Genomic DNA, 17,364 nt, shown 5'->3' on the forward strand with positions numbered 1-17,364 from the left:
CGAACCCATCGTTCTGCCATTCCTAGACCGGCAAGGGAACTTGCTGTTCCAACAGGACAATGCACGTCCGCATGTATCCCGTGCCACCCAACGTGCTCTAGAAGGTGTAAGTCAACTACCCTGGCCAGCAAGATCTCCGGATCTGTCCCCCATTGAGCATGTTTGGGACTGGATGAAGCGTCGTCTCACGCGGTCTGCACGTCCAGCACGAACGCTGGTCCAACTGAGGCGCCAGGTGGAAATGGCATGGCAAGCCGTTCCACAGGACTACATCCAGCATCTCTACGATCGTCTCCATGGGAGAATAGCAGCCTGCATTGCTGCGAAAGGTGGATATACACTGTACTAGTGCCGACATTGTGCATGCTCTGTTGCCTGTGTCTATGTGCCTGTGGTTCTGTCAGTGTGATCATGTGATGTATCTGACCCCAGGAATGTGTCAATAAAGTTTCCCCTTCCTGGGACAATGAATTCACGGTGTTCTTATTTCAATTTCCAGGAGTGTATATTCGCAGTGCCGCTGCATTTTCGAGGATAACAATAAAGCTATTTGCCTTTCTTTTCAAAGCTCGTTTAACAGTTTTGCTCCCTATTCTGTTTGGGATGATCTCAAATGGCTTTCAGGAACCGAGGTTCATTCCCATTTCCTGTTCTGACCGTAGCAAACGATGTCATTGTAGAGACTTTGTATGTCCAACACCTTGGGCTGATATTTTACAGATATTTCGAGTTCTGCTCACTACCATCCTGCCTTCCTCCTTCTGAAACAGGCAGCAGAGGTAAGAATAATATCTTTCTCCTTTCAGAATTTTGAATGTTACAACATTTCTTTCACTATTAGGATCTGAAAATACACTCTTGTACTAGTCATCTGCCCCAGGACCAAACGGAATTCACATTCTGATGTTGCAGCACCTATCTCCTGAGGGCCTACAGTTTCTCCTCCATACATATAACCTCATTTGGACAGATGGCACATTTCCCAGTCGCTGGCGTGAGGCCATTTTCATTCCCATACCTAAGCCAGGTAAGGACAAACACCTAACTTCCTGCTACCACCCAATTTCCATCTCCAGTAGCATCTGCAATAATGGTCGGCTGGTGTGATGGCTTGAGTCTTCGAATCAAAAAAATGGTTCAAATGGCTCTGAGCACTATGGGACTCAACTGCTGAGGTCATTAGTCCCCTAGAACTTAGAACTAGTTAAACCTAACTAACCTAAGGACATCACAAACATCCATGCCCGAGGCAGGATTCGAACCTGCGACCGTAGCGGTCTTGCGGTTCCAGACTGCAGCGCCTTTAACCGCACGGCCACTTCGGCCGGCTGAGTCTTCGAATCTCCTCACAAACAGCCAGTGTGGAGTCTGTAGGCACTGCCCTACAGCTGATCATCTTGTCATCCTGTCAACTCATATTATGAACATTTTCTTGCGGAAGTGCCAAACAGTGGCCCTGTTTTTGATTTGGAGAAGACATATACACCCGCTACAGGACACGTATCCTTTGTATCATGTACAAGTGGAGCTTGTGACATGGCCACCTTCACATTTTCATGCTTACTGTGCCCCCCCTCCCTCCCTCCTCTCCCTCCCTCCTTCCCACTTTTTATCTGGGAAGCCAGGTGGCCTCAGGATTTTGTGCTCAGCTTCATCTTATTTGCCACAGCCATTAACCCTATCATGGATTGCATCCTGCTAGGTTTCTCAGGCTCCCTTTTGGTTGACAACTTTGCAGCCTATTGCAGCTCTCAACGACCCTGTCTATTTGAATTGCAACTTTAGTGATGTCTTGATCATCTTAATTCGTGGAGCATCAACAATGGCTTCCACTTTTCCGCTGACAAGGCTGTCTGTATGAACTTGTCATCTCTGGGAGTTTCTTCCCCTATCTCTAATCTCGGCCCATGCCTTTTTTTCCATTTGTTGAAACAATGAAATGCTTGGAACTCACGTTTGATAGGAAATTCTGTTGGTCATACCTGGCAGTTCGTTGTACTCGCTTCCTTAATATTCTACATGTGTTATGCAGTACATCCTGGGGAGCAGACCAGACCATCCTCCTCTGTTTATACCAACCCATGTCTGTTCGAAACTGGATTATGGATGTGTCGTATATTCATCCACATGTGCAACTATCTTATGTCACCATAACACCATTCACCATTGTGGCCTTCTATACTAGTATGCTGAGGCAGCTGACTCACTGTTGTCTTCCAGTGGGATGTTCTCCTCAGTATTACTCAAGCTGTCTGTCTTCTATGCCAAGTCACCGATCCTGTGCTCTCTTTTATGATGATTCCCTTGCCATCGGTATGGGCTGCACCTGTCTCCTCTATTACCTCCCTGAGTTCTCTTTTGCCGGCTGGAGTGGCCAAGCGGTTAAAGGCACTACAGTCTGGAACCGCACGACCGCTACAGTCGCCGGTTCGAATCCTGCCTCGGGCATGGATGTGTGTGATGTCCTTAGGTTAGTTAGGTTTAAGTAGTTCTAAGTTCTAGGGGACTTATGACAATAGCAGTTGAGTCCCATAGTGCTCACAGCCATTTGAACCATTTTTTTGAGTTCTCTTTCTTTTGCTGCTTCGACAGATTTGCTTGAAGCACCCTGCCATATTCCACATGGTTTGAGCTCTTCACCACCCTTGCTTTGTGCTAAGATACCTGTTCATTTCGGACTCTATTCGCTTCCTAAGAACACTACTTCTGGCCAGGTCTATTGCAGCGAGTCTCTCGCAATTTGCACATGGCTTGGGGACAATTTATTTATCTACACCGATGGGTCCAAGACTGACAATGGTGGCCTGTGTGCCTTTGTACCTTTGTACTTCAAAATGATCCTTCTCAATATCAGCTTCTTGATCAGTATTCGATTTTTACCACCAAGCTCTACGCCCTTATCAGGCCACCCAGTACATGTGGCGACATGGGTTTCCAAATTGTGTAATCTGCTTAGATTCTCTCACTGCTCTTCAGAGTCTTCATGTGCTGTACTCAGTCCATCCTTTAGTACAATGTATCCAAGAATGCCTCTACTTGCTTACAGTGGGAGAACCTACGTGTTGTTCCTGTGGATTCCTAGACATATCAGCATGCCTGGTAACAAGGCTGCTGATACTGCTACAAAGACTACAGCTCTTCCCTCGGCCTGCTAGTGATTCTGTTCCATCGGATAATCTTAATGTTTTGTCTGTTGGCATTTAGTATCACGTTTGGGTGCACAATGGCCTTCTCTCCAGGGGAACAAGCTCTGGGACGGTAAATCTCTCCCAATAGTGTGGTCGATTTCCTCTTGCCCCTCACATTGCGAGGTGGTCCTTCTAGCCTGGATGCTTATAGCACACTATCGTTTCAGTCACCACCATTTATTAAGTGGCGACCCTGCTCCACTGTATGCCTACTGCCCTCAACCCTTGATGGTGAGCCATTTTCTGATTGGTGCCCATTTTTTAACTGTTTACATCTATGCTTTCAGTCTACTTTTAGTGAACAACATGTGTTCTCTCAATTGCATCTTAATTTTTATTCGCCGTAGCAACATGGCAAAGAAAATTTGATCTCCTCCCCCACAGGGACCTCTGCCATCTCAAAGATGTTTTCAGAAATTTTCCCTACGGCCGTTCTTGCCCTTAGCTGCTGCTCATTTTAGGTTGTTGGTTGGGTTCTTGCCTATTTCGCCTCAGGTTTTTAATTAGTACTCGCTTTTTCTCATATTATGACACAGGCGCTTATGACCATAGCATTTTTGTGCCCTAAAGCACCAACAAAAAGAAGTCATGTCTTTTAAGTATCTAGGCATAATGTTGCAAAGCAGAATGAAATGGAATGAGCACGTGAGGACTGCGGAAGGGAAGGCAAATGGTTGACTTCGGTTTATTGGGAGAACTTTCGGAAAGTGTGGTTCATCCGTAAAGCAAGCGGCATTTAGGATGCTAGTGTGACCTATTCTCGAGTACTGCTGAAGTGGGATCCAATGCACATTGGAATGAAAGACGACGTGGAAGCAGTTCAGAGGCAGGCTGCTGTATCTGTTACTGGTAGGCTCAATCAGCATGCAAGTATTATGCATATGCTTCAGGAACTTAAGCGGAAATTCCTGGAGAGAGGAAGACATTCATTTCGAAAAACACTACTGAGAAACCAGAATGAGATTTTCACTCTGCAGCGGAGTGTGCGCTGATATGAAACTTCCTGGCAGATTAAAACTGTGTGCCCGACCGAGACTCGAACTCGGGACCTTTGCCTTTCGCGGGCAAGTGGTCTACCATCTGAGCTACCGAAGCACGACTCACGCCCGGTACTCACAGCTTTACTTCTGCCAGTACCTCATCTCCTACCTTCCAAACTTTACAGAAGCTCTCCTGCGAACCTTGCAGAACTATCTGCTGTGAGTACCGGGCGTGAGTCGCGCTTCGGTAGCTCAGATGGTAGAGCACTTTCCCGCGAAAGGCAAAGGTCCCGAGTTCGAGTCTCGGTCGGGCACACAGTTTTAATCTGCCAGGAAGTTTCATATCAGCGCACACTCCGCTGCAGAGTGAAAATCTCATTCTGGAAACATCCCCCAGGCTGTGGCTAAGCCATGTCTCCGCTATATCCTTTCTTTCAATAGTTCTGCAAGGTTCGCAGGAGAGCTTCTGTAAAGTTTGGAAGGTAGGAGACGAGATACTGGCAGAAGTAAAGCTGTGAGTACCGGGCGTGAGTCGTGCTTCGGTAGCTCAGATGGTAGAGCACTTGCCCGCGAAAGGCAAAGGTCCCGAGTTCGAGTCTCGGTCGGGCACACAGTTTTAATCTGCCAGGAAGTTTCATATAAGCGCACACTCCGCTGCAGAGTGAAAATCTCATTCTGGAAACATCCCCCAGCCTGTGGCTAAGCCATGTCTCCGCCATATCCTTTCTTTCAGGAGTGCTAGTTCAGCAAGGTTCGCAGGAGAGCTTCTGTAAAGTTTGGAAGGTAGGAGACGAGATACTGGCAGAAGTAAAGCTGTGAGTACCGGGCGTGAGTCGTGCTTCCGTAGCTCAGATGGTAGAGCACTTGCCCGCGAAAGGCAAAGGTCCCGAGTTCGAGTCTCGGTAGGGCACACAGTTTTAATCTGCCAGGAAGTTTCATATCAGCGCACACTCCGCTGCAGAGTGAAAATCTCATTCTGGAAACATCCCCCAGCCTGTGGCTAAGCCATGTCTCCGCCATATCCTTTCTTTCAGGAGTGCTAGTTCTGCAAGGTTCGCAGGAGAGCTTCTGTAAAGTTTGGATGGTAGGAGACGAGATACTGGCAGAAGTAAAGCTGTGAGTACCGGGCGTGAGTAGTGCTTCGGTAGCTCAGATGGTAGAGCACTTGCCCGCGAAAGGCAAAGGTCCCGAGTTCGAGTCTCGGTAGGGCACACAGTTTTAATCTGCCAGGAAGTTTCATATCAGCGCACACTCCGCTGCAGAGTGAAGTTCTCATTCTGGAAACATCCCCCAGGCTGTGGCTAAGCCATGTCTCCGCTATATCCTTTCTTTCAATAGTTCTGCAAGGTTCGCAGGAGAGCTTCTGTAAAGTTTGGAAGGTAGGAGACGAGATACTGGCAGAAGTAAAGCTGTGAGTACCGGGCGTGAGTCGTGCTTCGGTAGCTCAGATGGTAGAGCACTTGCCCGCGAAAGGCAAAGGTCCCGAGTTCGAGTCTCGGTCGGGCACACAGTTTTAATCTGCCAGGAAGTTTCATATCAGCGCACACTCCGCTGCAGAGTGAAAATCTCATTCTGGAAACATCCCCCAGCCTGTGGCTAAGCCATGTCTCCGCCATATCCTTCCTTTCAGGAGTGCTAGTTCAGCAAGGTTCGCAGGAGAGCTTCTGTAAAGTTTGGAAGGTAGGAGACGAGATACTGGCAGAAGTAAAGCTGTGAGTACCGGGCGTGAGTCGTGCTTCGGTAGCTCAGATGGTAGAGCACTTGCCCGCGAAAGGCAAAGGTCCCGAGTTCGAGTCTCGGTAGGGCACACAGTTTTAATCTGCCAGGAAGTTTCATATCAGCGCACACTCCGCTGCAGAGTGAAAATCTCATTCTGGAAACATCCCCCAGCCTGTGGCTAAGCCATGTCTCCGCCATATCCTTTCTTTCAGGAGTGCTAGTTCTGCAAGGTTCGCAGGAGAGCTTCTGTAAAGTTTGGATGGTAGGAGACGAGATACTGGCAGAAGTAAAGCTGTGAGTACCGGGCGTGAGTCGTGCTTCGGTAGCTCAGATGGTAGAGCACTTGCCCGCGAAAGGCAAAGGTCCCGAGTTCGAGTCTCGGTAGGGCACACAGTTTTAATCTGCCAGGAAGTTTCATATCAGCGCACACTCCGCTGCAGAGTGAAAATCTCATTCTGGAAACATCCCCCAGCCTGTGGCTAAGCCATGTCTCCGCTATATCCTTTCTTTTAATAGTTCTGCAAGGTTCGCAGGAGAGCTTCTGTAAAGTTTGGAAGGTAGGAGACGAGATACTGGCAGAAGTAAAGCTGTGAGTACCGGGCGTGAGTCGTGCTTCGGTAGCTCAGATGGTAGAGCACTTGCCCGCGAAAGGCAAAGGTCCCGAGTTCGAGTCTCGGTCGGGCACACAGTTTTAATCTGCCAGGAAGTTTCACTACTGAGAAAGTTTAGAGAACTGGCGTTTGAAGCTGACTGCAAAACCATCGTGCTGCCACCAACATACACGAAGATAGGAGAAAATGAGGGTCATACAGAGGAATATAGATAGTCATTTTTTCCTCGCTCTGTTTGCGAGTGGAACAGGAAGAGAAGCAACTAGTAGTGGTGCAGCGTACCCTCCGCCACGCACCGTGCGGTGGCTTACGGAATATGTATGTAGACGTAAATGTAGACATAGAGCTCAGTTTGCTCTTCCTATCGATGAGATTAGTGAGGACGAGGTGGGAAGCACCAGTACTTAATATGTGAAAATTTTACATATACCTGACAGGATGAGAGAGAGCAGTTGATGGCAATTGTAAACTGCCCCTCCTTTTGGTTAAATGAATGTTTGAGTTACGTGACATCAGACTTATAAATTGTGACACCACAGGAGGGCAAGCTTACGCCCAAAATACATTTCTAACTACTGAAATACCTAAGTGCATGCCTACAAACATGCACACTATGGAAATTGCCATTACTTCTGCCCATTAGCCCACACCAAAGTAATAATCTAATGATGAGAAGTTCTCTTGGAAAGACTCATTTTAAATAAACTGTGTTTTATTGTTCCCTAAGTCAATGCAATATGTTCCTACTGGGCCTAACTGCACTCATTCTACTGTCTCAATCAGTCAGTTCTATCTGAGGCTGCCAATGCTATTCAGTTCTGTATGGTCGCCTTTGAAATACATTTTCATCTGGTGCAAAATTAAACCTGTTCTTCGAATTATTCACTTATGTATTCAAACTTGTACACCAATTTTGCTTATATACTGTTTGTCATACTCATTATTGCCACACTGACTAAAGTATTTAACCTTATCTCTGATTAGTAGTATTTCTTAATGCACTTACAATTCATGTGACAAAACTTTCTGCGGTTCACTGCACAAACATGCACAGTACAAGAACCTCTGACATCTTGTAGACTTGGTCAGACTGGACTGGACTGACGCCAAAAGATGGCAGGCATCAAACCTTGATGTAGTATGAGGCATTTGAACATCAGTTATCCTACTACAGCAAAGCAAAGATGAGTAGATGTAGATTTGATCTGTGGGTCCAGGCTTTAGAGTAGGCCAAAGGTGTTCCTGCCTTTCGTAAGGGGTGATTAGAAGGAGTCTCACACTTTTCAACCCTGTGAGTTCAGGTCCCATATTATGGTTTGACCTGCCACTTTCAAAATTCTGCAGAAGTGTGGGCCATATGGGAAATGGCGCCTTACGTGGTGCAAGAGTTATCCATAGTGCCCTTAGATTCAACCTCCTGAATCTCGTCATGGCTTTGCATCTCCACCTGTGATTCAACTATTTGGGCCAGGACACTTTCTGGGGTATGTCATCTTCTTCCGTTGTCTCCTGTCCTCTTTCGCCCCCATGACAATACTAGATTTCTCTGCACCCAATATCCAGCACGGTAGCCAGTCCATTGTGGTGGGGCTGTCATATACCCATTAAGTAGTAGCCGCCAGCCAACACAGGTACTGCACTGCTGATGCCTGAGTTGTACACTCCCCATGTATGCCAAGAAGTAGAGGCCTGTCTTCCTGGGGTATCAGGACTCCCAGCAATGGCCATCATACCAGTTAGCCTTTGCTTTGGCATGGGGCACCTGTGGGGAGAGCCCCTGATTGGAGTAGGTGGCATTAGGGCAGATGACCAGCAATGAAGCAGACTGTCATCTTTTGTTGGTGGCTGTACAGCACCAGCAGTCTCTAAGAAGAGCAAGATAGAATACAATGCTGACAAGTATGACCCTAAATCGTTTCCCTCCTTTGCTACACCATGGGAGGAATGTAGAGCTACAGAACGCCTCAGTGTCTAGCCTATAGCAGAACTGATGGGGACTCCTTTCTACTGACGAAGCCTCAATTTCTCATTGAACACCTTGAGTATAAGTTTGGAGAAGTGGCAGCACTGTCCAAGATGCGAAATGGCACAGTCTTGATTCAGACAGCATCCCCAGCCCAATCCTGTGTGTTACTCGCCTGTGACGAGCTGGGTGATATTCCTGTTTCCGTCACACCCCATAAAAGCCTCAACATAGGTGTTTAACGACAACTGAGTGTTTTAGATATATGTTCATGACCCATAAAGTTAATTTTAGCACGGCCCCACCACGCTTGTCTACTATACTCACCTTAAAACCAAAGATGCGAATGTTAATTGGAGTATGACATGGGTCATAATCACCCATCATCTTCCTCTCTGTATACTCCATCATGATGCTAATATAGTCCCCACTTGCACCCTGAATAATGAACTTTAGCACCACCACATAGTGCATTTTTCCACTTCTATTACCATATAGTAGTCACAATCATGTACTAGGCTCACTTGTTTAGACCCACTCACTGTCACATTAGAAGTGTTGGCTGACTGCAACACTCTTAGAGTATCATGCGCAGCTCTGTGGTCTGTGGTCATTCTGGAGGCAATTATTGCTGAAGCAGCTGTGGCACTGAGTAGTTGAATGACACCAGGTATAATAGGTCAGGAAGATATGCTGTAGAGAGTGACTGCTGATGCTGAGGCAGTAGTACATTGCAGTGCAGCTGCCTCATATATAGCAATAACAACATAACCCTAAGTATAAAGAATCACACATGTAATTGGTGCACCTTGGAAAAATTCAGCACACAATCTGTGAATTTTTAAAGTTTCATTCCTATCACAGCCAGACATTTTATGGCAGATGGGGGGGTTTCCAACGCCAATTGACAGTCAAGCACATGCAACAGCTAACACAGAGCGACCAAGAGTGAAGTCATACTTTGTAGCTTGGGCACCTGCATGCTACTGAGCAACTCACACAGAGCAAATTTAATTGCACTCTACAGTTTGTACTCAGAGCTGAGTGCAGTAGGAAAATCTGAAAGAACAAGTAATAGAAAACAATCTTACTCATCACACTCCAGTAGGACTATATTGGAAGCCTAACTGTGAGGTATAAATAATCGAGCATTAGTGCATAACAGCACCCAGTCACGCCATCATTCTGTCTGCATCTTCAACTGGAGAGAAGACAGCCTTTGAGTTTCAGAGAAACCACGACCCATCTTAGATGATGCAGATCAGCTGACTACAAAGAGTTACAGCGAGATGCACATACCTGTGGCTTAGTAGCCACTGGACTTCTTCACCACTGTGGCGAGCTGGTGTGTGGCCAGCATCCACACAGTGAGGAACTGTGGCCCACGAACTGCTACCTGTCTATGATGATCTAATTGGAGAGGCACCTAGTCATGTAACTGCCATTGCCCTGGTCGATCAGTGGGGGAGGGGTGTGACGGTGCATTGCTGCTAGGCAACAGAAATCTGATGCCAGCTACTGCGTCAGTGCATACAACATGGGGGCCATGAGTAAGTCTGGGGGTGCATAGCTGGCAGCACTCTGGAGGAATGGCTGCACTCATTCTTCATTGCTGGTGGCATGCATGATGTCGCCTTCTGGTAGGCTGCTCAGCATCACGGTAGCTGCCACCCTTGACATAGGACAACAGATGTCATGGGGGATTGGGGTGTAAGTGCATTTCATGACTGGCTGCAAGCGCACAATGCTGCTGTGAGGATGGCCAGAGTACAGTATAAGCCTGCTTGGATAAATTACTGTCAATACTACCATTGTTTATACACCCCAACATAAATCTGCCTTCATCCTCACCCTTTCTCTCATCCATCCTGATGAGTAACGCCCTGGAATTCGCCAAGTCACAGCAGTTAGTGTCAGAATGGTTACTACATTTCATGACAATTGGGCTGGGAGAAATTCGACCAGTGCCCAAAGACTATAGTCTGGTGAAGGATGTTAATGCTGTGGTTCAGTGTTGAGCAATAAGACTGGTTACTTTAGTAAATAACATGTGAGGAATGTACTTGGCGTATTTCCAGTTTAGCAGTATCAGCTCATCACAATGGGGTGTGGTGAATCTCAATTTGTTTATGTTGAATTCAATATCGTTCTCAGTTATTAACCCGAATTTGTGGAGTATTGGATAGAGTATGTTTATGTTTGCAAAGCCACATGAACTCATAGACTTATTATTGTTTAAGGGTAATGGTAGACCCAATAATCGTGTACTAGTAAGGTGTCGGTTTTGCAGTCTCACAGGGCTTGAACTGAAATGCACTAAAGCTGTAGCAGCAATATGTTTTACAGGTAGACATGTAACTTGGCTCGCAATTGTTGAGAGTGTAGATTGTGGTGACATGCAGGAAAAAGTAATTTATAAGGTTTTTAAATTGTGTAAGTGGGTTGGTTATTTGTGTTTCTGGTATTAATTGAAGTACAGATCAAGTACGCAATATGGTAGAAACACGAGCTGCTGCTGCTGCTGCTGCTGCTGCTACTACTACTACTACTACTACTACTACTGCTGCCATAACAGAGTAGGTGGAGGTGTTAACAGAGGAAAAGTTACGAGAAAAGCAGGACCATGAGAACCACCTCCATAAATATGAGTTGGAAGCCAGTCAGATTCAGCCACACCGTCGTCACGGGAAATAAAATATGGAGTTGTGACAGATTCTCCTACTTTTGATCCAGAAGCAGTCGCAATTATCAGTCCGTTTTTGGGTAAAACAATTGAAGATGTGTTGTTTTTCATTGATGATGCTACAGCTACTGCTGCAAGCAGTGGTTGGTCAGATCCAATAAACCTTCGTGTGGCTGACTTACGTTTAACAGGGGAAGCCAAGACGTATGTCATTCATCATGAGACCGTCAGTAAAGCCCAGGTGTTTCAGTAGCTGGTCACTGGACATCGACAGCGTTGCCAAAAACAAACTAGCACACAGTTTTTTTTTTTTTTTGCAGTAAGCTCAGTACTTTGAAGCGTGGAAGTATTTTCAGACAGGATTTGCAGAGTCAGTTGTTGTACCTGTGTACCTACGCAGATTGCGGAGGCCAATAAGGTCATCGCATAAAACAGGGCGCTAAACGTTTTCTTGCGCTTAATTCCCGCAGAAATGTCGCAAAGAGTTTGAATTGAGAAACTGAGTGATTTAAAAGCAGCTCTTAGAACTGCAGCACAAATGGAGGAAGCAGATTTTGCCACAAAGTAATAGGTAGATCGCTGTGTATTCGCTTCTGAGATTAGACCAATAGGTGTGCACGTAAGATCCATATGGAAACCAGTGTAAGCAACCAGAGTGTCACTCACGTGGCAAAGAGGGTCACCAAGCGTCTGTCAGAAAAAGAAAAACGGGAAGATCTACTGGGGGAAACAGTCATTAAACTCAAACGAGAATGCTTCAACCATCAGAAAGCATTTCTGGCAGACCCTAACACTGCACAAGTTACTGCACGGACGAAATGGTGCTTAGTGAGTGGTATGGAACAGAGGTTTCTTGTAGAAATGGGGGCACACATATCATATTAGTTTGGGTCTGATGAGCAGCAGGAGACTGGGGCCACCAAGCTATATGTTTGTGGCCTTATAGTAGTGCTGGCTGGAATGCACAGAAGACCAACAGAAGGGGAATGTGGGAAGTGGGAATGTTTGCTGTAGCGTCATGTGGTGTCAGATTATCTGTCAGATGAGAGCGTGTTTCGCATCAGCAGCATTACAACTGTATGGGTCTTCTAAGACAGAGATAGTACTTTGCTTCTCTCGATTTAAATGTGAACTGACTATACCATTCCAGAATGTAAACACATAGTGTAGTGTGGATATTGTTATGATTGCCACACTGTAATTAAAGGCACGAACTATTGCTTCATCTTTGCTGCAGATGCAGGTGGAAGTTCAGTCAGATGAAACCTGGAAATTCAACACATAGTTTGTATCGCAGCAATCTGGGTCTGGTACAGTTTACAATAGTTTGATATAGCACCATAAAGGGCGGTATGAAACACTTTTCAGCAATCGCACAGTACACAGTAGTTGCATTTATTAGCTATACAGGGTGAACATAAAAAAAAGACAAACTGCAGGGACGGATTCCTGAATTGAAATAGAGGAAAAAGGTCCCACGAACATGTGTCTGGAAATGCATTGTCGCCACAGTAGATGACACTATCGAATGAAAGTTCTACTGACCACATGATGCGTGTTCCTTGTGTGTTGCAGGCTGTGTGATTGACTCGGCGTACTGTAAGTAGCAGTACGGCCTGGTATTCACCAGGGGAACAGCTGTGTACAGCCAAGCAAATGGAAACTGTCGAGAGGCAGCTATACCAAAACAAGCCACTTACATACACCAACTGCATCACACAACACTTCAACCCCTTTTTGGGCGTTGTGACATCATGGGTCCTTTCAGACAGATGTACATTAAGGGAGGTGTTGAACTGTGGGTACACCAGATTTGGAAGACCAGGTTCTGCAGGTTACTGAGACAAAGCCTAGTGCAAGCCCAGGCAAGTGGCCCACCAATATGGTGTGAACAGAAGTATGGTTATGTGTATCCTGCACAACAACCAATACTATTCTTGTCAGTTCCAATCCCATGGAGGCCACTTGCAACGTCTGTTGCTATACAGCTTTGTACTATTCTGAGACTATTTGTTCATTTCTGGACAAATCTTTCTAGTCCTTTTTTCCTAGATTTCCAGTCAGTAATCCGCCCCTGCAATTTGTCCATTGTAGTGTGTATTTTTCAGTTCTTGTTGACTGCTATAAAGTTTAGCATATAGTCGCATTTGAAACATTTTTACTGAGAGACAAGTTACATCTTGATACTTAAATTAGTGTGAAAATTACCGAACTATCAGTTTAATAAGTCACAGCTGCAAAATACTAACGCCAATTCTTTAAAGACGAATGGAACAACAGGTAGAAGCCGACCTCGGGGAAGATCAGTTTGGACTCTGTAGAAATATTGGAACAAGTGATGCAGTACTGACTCTACAACTTATCTTAGAAGAAAGATTAAGGAAAGCCAAACCTACGTTTCTAGCATTTGTAGAGTTATACAAATCTTTTGACAATGTTGACTGGAATACTCTCTTTCAAATTCTAAAGGTGGCAGTGGTAAAATACAGGGAGCGAAAGGCTATTTACAATTTGTAGAGAAACCAGATGACATAAGAGTCAAGGGGCATGAAAGGGAAGCAGTGGTTGGGAAGGGATCGAGACAGGGTTGTAGCTTCTCCCCAATGTTATGCAATCTGTATATTGAGCAAGCAGTAAAGGAAACAAAAGAAAAATTCGCAGTAGGTATTAAAATCCATGGAGAAGAAATAAAAACTTTGAGGTTCGCCCATGACATTGTAATTCTGTCAGAGACAGAATAGGACTTGGAAGAACAGTTGAACGGAATGGACAGTGTCTTGAAAGGAGGATATAAGATGAACGTCAACAAAAGCAAAACGAGAATAATGGAATGTCGTCGAATTAAGTCTGGTGATGCTGAGGGAATTAAATTAGGAAATGAGACACTTAAAGTAGTAAAGGAGTTTTGTTATTTGGGGAGCAAAATAACTGATGATATTCGAAGTAGAGAGGATATAAAATGTAGACTGGCATTGGCAAGGAAAGCGTTTCTGAAGAAGAAAAATTTGTTAACATCGAGTATAGACTTAACTGTCAGGAAGTCGTTTCTGAAAGTATTTGTATGGAGTGTAGTCATGTATGGAAGGGAAACATGGACGATAAATAGTTTGGACAAGAAGAGAATAGAAGCTTTCGAAATGTGGTGCTACAGAAGAATGCTGAAGAGTAGATGTGTAGATCACATAACTAATGAGGAGGTATTGAATAGAATTGGGGAGAAGAGGAGTTTGTGGCACAACTTGACAAGAAGAAGGGACCAGTTGGCAGGACATGTTCTGAGGCATCAAGGGATCACAAATTTAACATTGGAGAGCAGTGTGGAGGGTAAAAATCGTGGAGGGAGACCAAGAGATGAATACACTAAGTAGATTCAGAAGGATGTAGGTCGGAGTAAGTGCTGGGAGATGAAAAAGCTTGCACAGGATAGAGTAGCATGGAGAGCTGCATCAAACCAGTCTCAGGACTGAAGACCACAACAATAACAACAACTTAAATTAGTTTGCTCATATTTAATGTTGCTTTAATTCTTATACAAAATTTACATATAACTACTTATATAAACTACAGTTAAAGCTTTATTGAAAAACATCAGCAAGAGCTGTAAAGGAACTGTTTAAATGTAAACACACAGACATTTGTTGGAACACACGCTCTATGACAACATGTCTATTAGCTCCTCCCTGTTGTTCCGCCTGGCGAGGTCCAGTGGGGTACTCCAGTTGTCAGCTCTGGCCCTGCTGTCAGCTCCCGCCTGCAGCAGCACAGCCACTATGTCTGCGTGGCCACGTTCCGCAGCATCGTGGAGCGGTGTCCTCCTCCACTGGTTCCTGGCGTTGGGGTCAGCCGCGGACGCCAGCAGCAGCCACACCACAGCCGCGCGGCCACGGTATGCGGCCGAGTGCAGAGGCGTGCACTGCATGCTGTCCCTGGCGTCCACCTCCGCCCCGGCCTCTACCAGACACCTCACTGCCTGCACCTGGCCCCTGGAAGCTGCCCAGTGCAGGGCTGTCATGTCGTAAAAGTCCACGTCCCTCACCCCTACGTCCGCCCCTGCTTTCAACAATGCACGCAGTTCCTCCTCTGCCCCCTGCTGAGCTAAGTAGATCAGCTTCATGCCACACTCTTCTCCAGGAAGTCTCCTGTACAAAACAGAAAAGTTCTCTCACTTTACTATGAACACACACACCTAATAGAGAAAACTCTCTCTCAAGAAAACCAAACTTTTCTGAAAGCGCATCTCGTCAGAAACAAATCTGTGTGTGATCTTGGCCTTTCCTGGCGAATTAAGGGGGGCGTAGGACGTCAAACGGGCCGACTAGGAGCAGGAGAGGCACCACTGAACATTTTAATTTCAACTGTCTATACTATTACAAACAAATTCATAAAACTTTGTCACCATGACCAGGAAGGATTCAGAATTCACACTCTTAGCAGTGGAAGTTCGAAAAGATAAGAAGTAATTTTTTTTTACATGCAAAATTTCTTCATTTTTTTTCACTTACAAATGGCAGTATTTGTTGCTGTAGGTAAACTTTTCTTCATAAGTAATAGAGATTCTTCGATGAATTTTGCACAGCATACAAACCATACTTAAAGGTGTATGAAACTCTAGAATTTTCTAAATCTATTAAAAACTGTGGTAAAAAATGAGGTAATTAACTATAAAATTTGTGTTTTTTTTTCTAAACGTTATGTTTAAAATATAACAGTTCATTCGTTTTTTCATAAATTAAATAATTTCTAGAGTTTCATACACCTGTGGGTATGGTATGTATGCTGTGCAAAATTCGTCGAAGAACCTAACTTATGAAGAAAAGTGTACCTATAGCAATAAATGCAGCCATTAGTAAGTGAAAAAATGATCAAATTTCAGACGTAAAAAAATTTATTCTGTTATGTTTTCGAACTTCCACTGCAATGGATGTGAATCCTGAATCCTTCCTGGTGATGCTTACAAAGTTTGATGACTTTACTTGTAAAAGTATAGACAGTGGAAATTAAAATGTCCTGTGATGCCTCTCCTGCTCCAAGTCGGCCCGTTTGACGTCCTACCCCTCTTAACTATTTCTACTGTTCTCGTGTCTCCAGCCGGGTGCAGTAGTTTTCAAACCATGATATTTCGACAGCATTCCTTGCGTCATCTTCAGGTAATGCCTGCAGACTGAGCGTCTAAGCTGAATCTCCTCCCCTTTATGCTCTGATCGCTCCCCACCCGTTCCCGTGCGTCCTGCCGCATGCGGCGTTGCGTTGGAGTCGTGGTGGAGAGGGTCGGGCTGCTGGCTGCTGGATGCGAACTGTGGACCATCAGATGTCCTGTGGCCTTCGTCGGGCGCGGAAGTCGCTTTGGGTCGGCGCTGTGCTTTTAGTTGGCTGAGCGCTGAGTCCACACCACTCACTAAGCACCATTTCGTCCGTGCACTAACTTGTGCAGTGTTAGGGTCTACCAGAAATGCTTTCTGATGGTTGAAGCATTCTCGTTTGAGTTTGACTGTTTCCCCCAGTAGAGCTTCCCGTTCTTCCTTTTCTGACAGACGCTTGGTGACCCTCTTTGCCATGTGAGTGACCCACTGGTTGCTTACACTGGTTTGCATATGGATCTTATGTGCACGCCTATTTGTCTGATCTCAGAAGCGAATACACAGCGATATACCTATTACTTTGTGGCAAAATCTGTTTTCTCCATTTGTGCTGCAATTCTAAGAGCTGCTTTTAAATCACTCAGTTTCTCAATGGAAACACTTTGTGACATATCAGCGCACACTCCGCTGCAGAGTGAAAATCTCATTCTGGAAACATTCCCCAGGCTGTGGCTAAGCCATGTCTCCGCAATATCCCTCATTTAGGACTGCTAGTTCTGCAATGTTCGCAGGAGATCTTCTGTAAAGTTTGGAAGGTAGGAGACGAGGCACTGTCTGAAGTAAAGCTGTGAGGATGGGGCGTGTCGTGCTTGGGTAGCTCAGTTGGTAGAGCACTTGCCTGCGAAAGGCAAAGGTCCCGAGTTCGAGTCTCGGTACGGCACACAGTTTTGATCTGCCAGGAAGTTTCTTTGTGACATTTCTGCGGGAATTACGGGCAAGAAAACGTTTAGCGCCCTGTTTTCTGCCTCCTGCATTAACATCTTTTTGGCCTCCGCAATATGGGTAGGTACACAGGTGCAAGAACTGACTCTGCAAATCCTGTCTGAAAATACTTCCACGCTTCAAAGTACTGAGCTTATCGC

General features: G+C 45.5%; 1 protein-coding gene across 1 annotated transcript in view; it reads right to left on the bottom strand.

The window, feature by feature from the left end:
• Positions 1 to 14,652: 14,652 nt before the first annotated feature.
• Positions 14,653 to 17,364, bottom strand: part of LOC126108615 (ankyrin-3-like) — a 30,899-nt gene continuing 28,187 nt past the window's right edge. Inside the window, exon 3 of the mRNA XM_049913918.1 lies at positions 14,653 to 15,283. Coding sequence (XP_049769875.1) covers positions 14,797 to 15,283 — 487 coding nt within the window. The 3' untranslated portion in view covers positions 14,653 to 14,796. The remainder of the gene's footprint in view (positions 15,284 to 17,364) is intronic.

Source organism: Schistocerca cancellata, chromosome 11 (genome assembly GCF_023864275.1).
Source record: "Schistocerca cancellata isolate TAMUIC-IGC-003103 chromosome 11, iqSchCanc2.1, whole genome shotgun sequence".
NCBI classification, from domain to species: domain Eukaryota; kingdom Metazoa; phylum Arthropoda; class Insecta; order Orthoptera; family Acrididae; genus Schistocerca; species Schistocerca cancellata.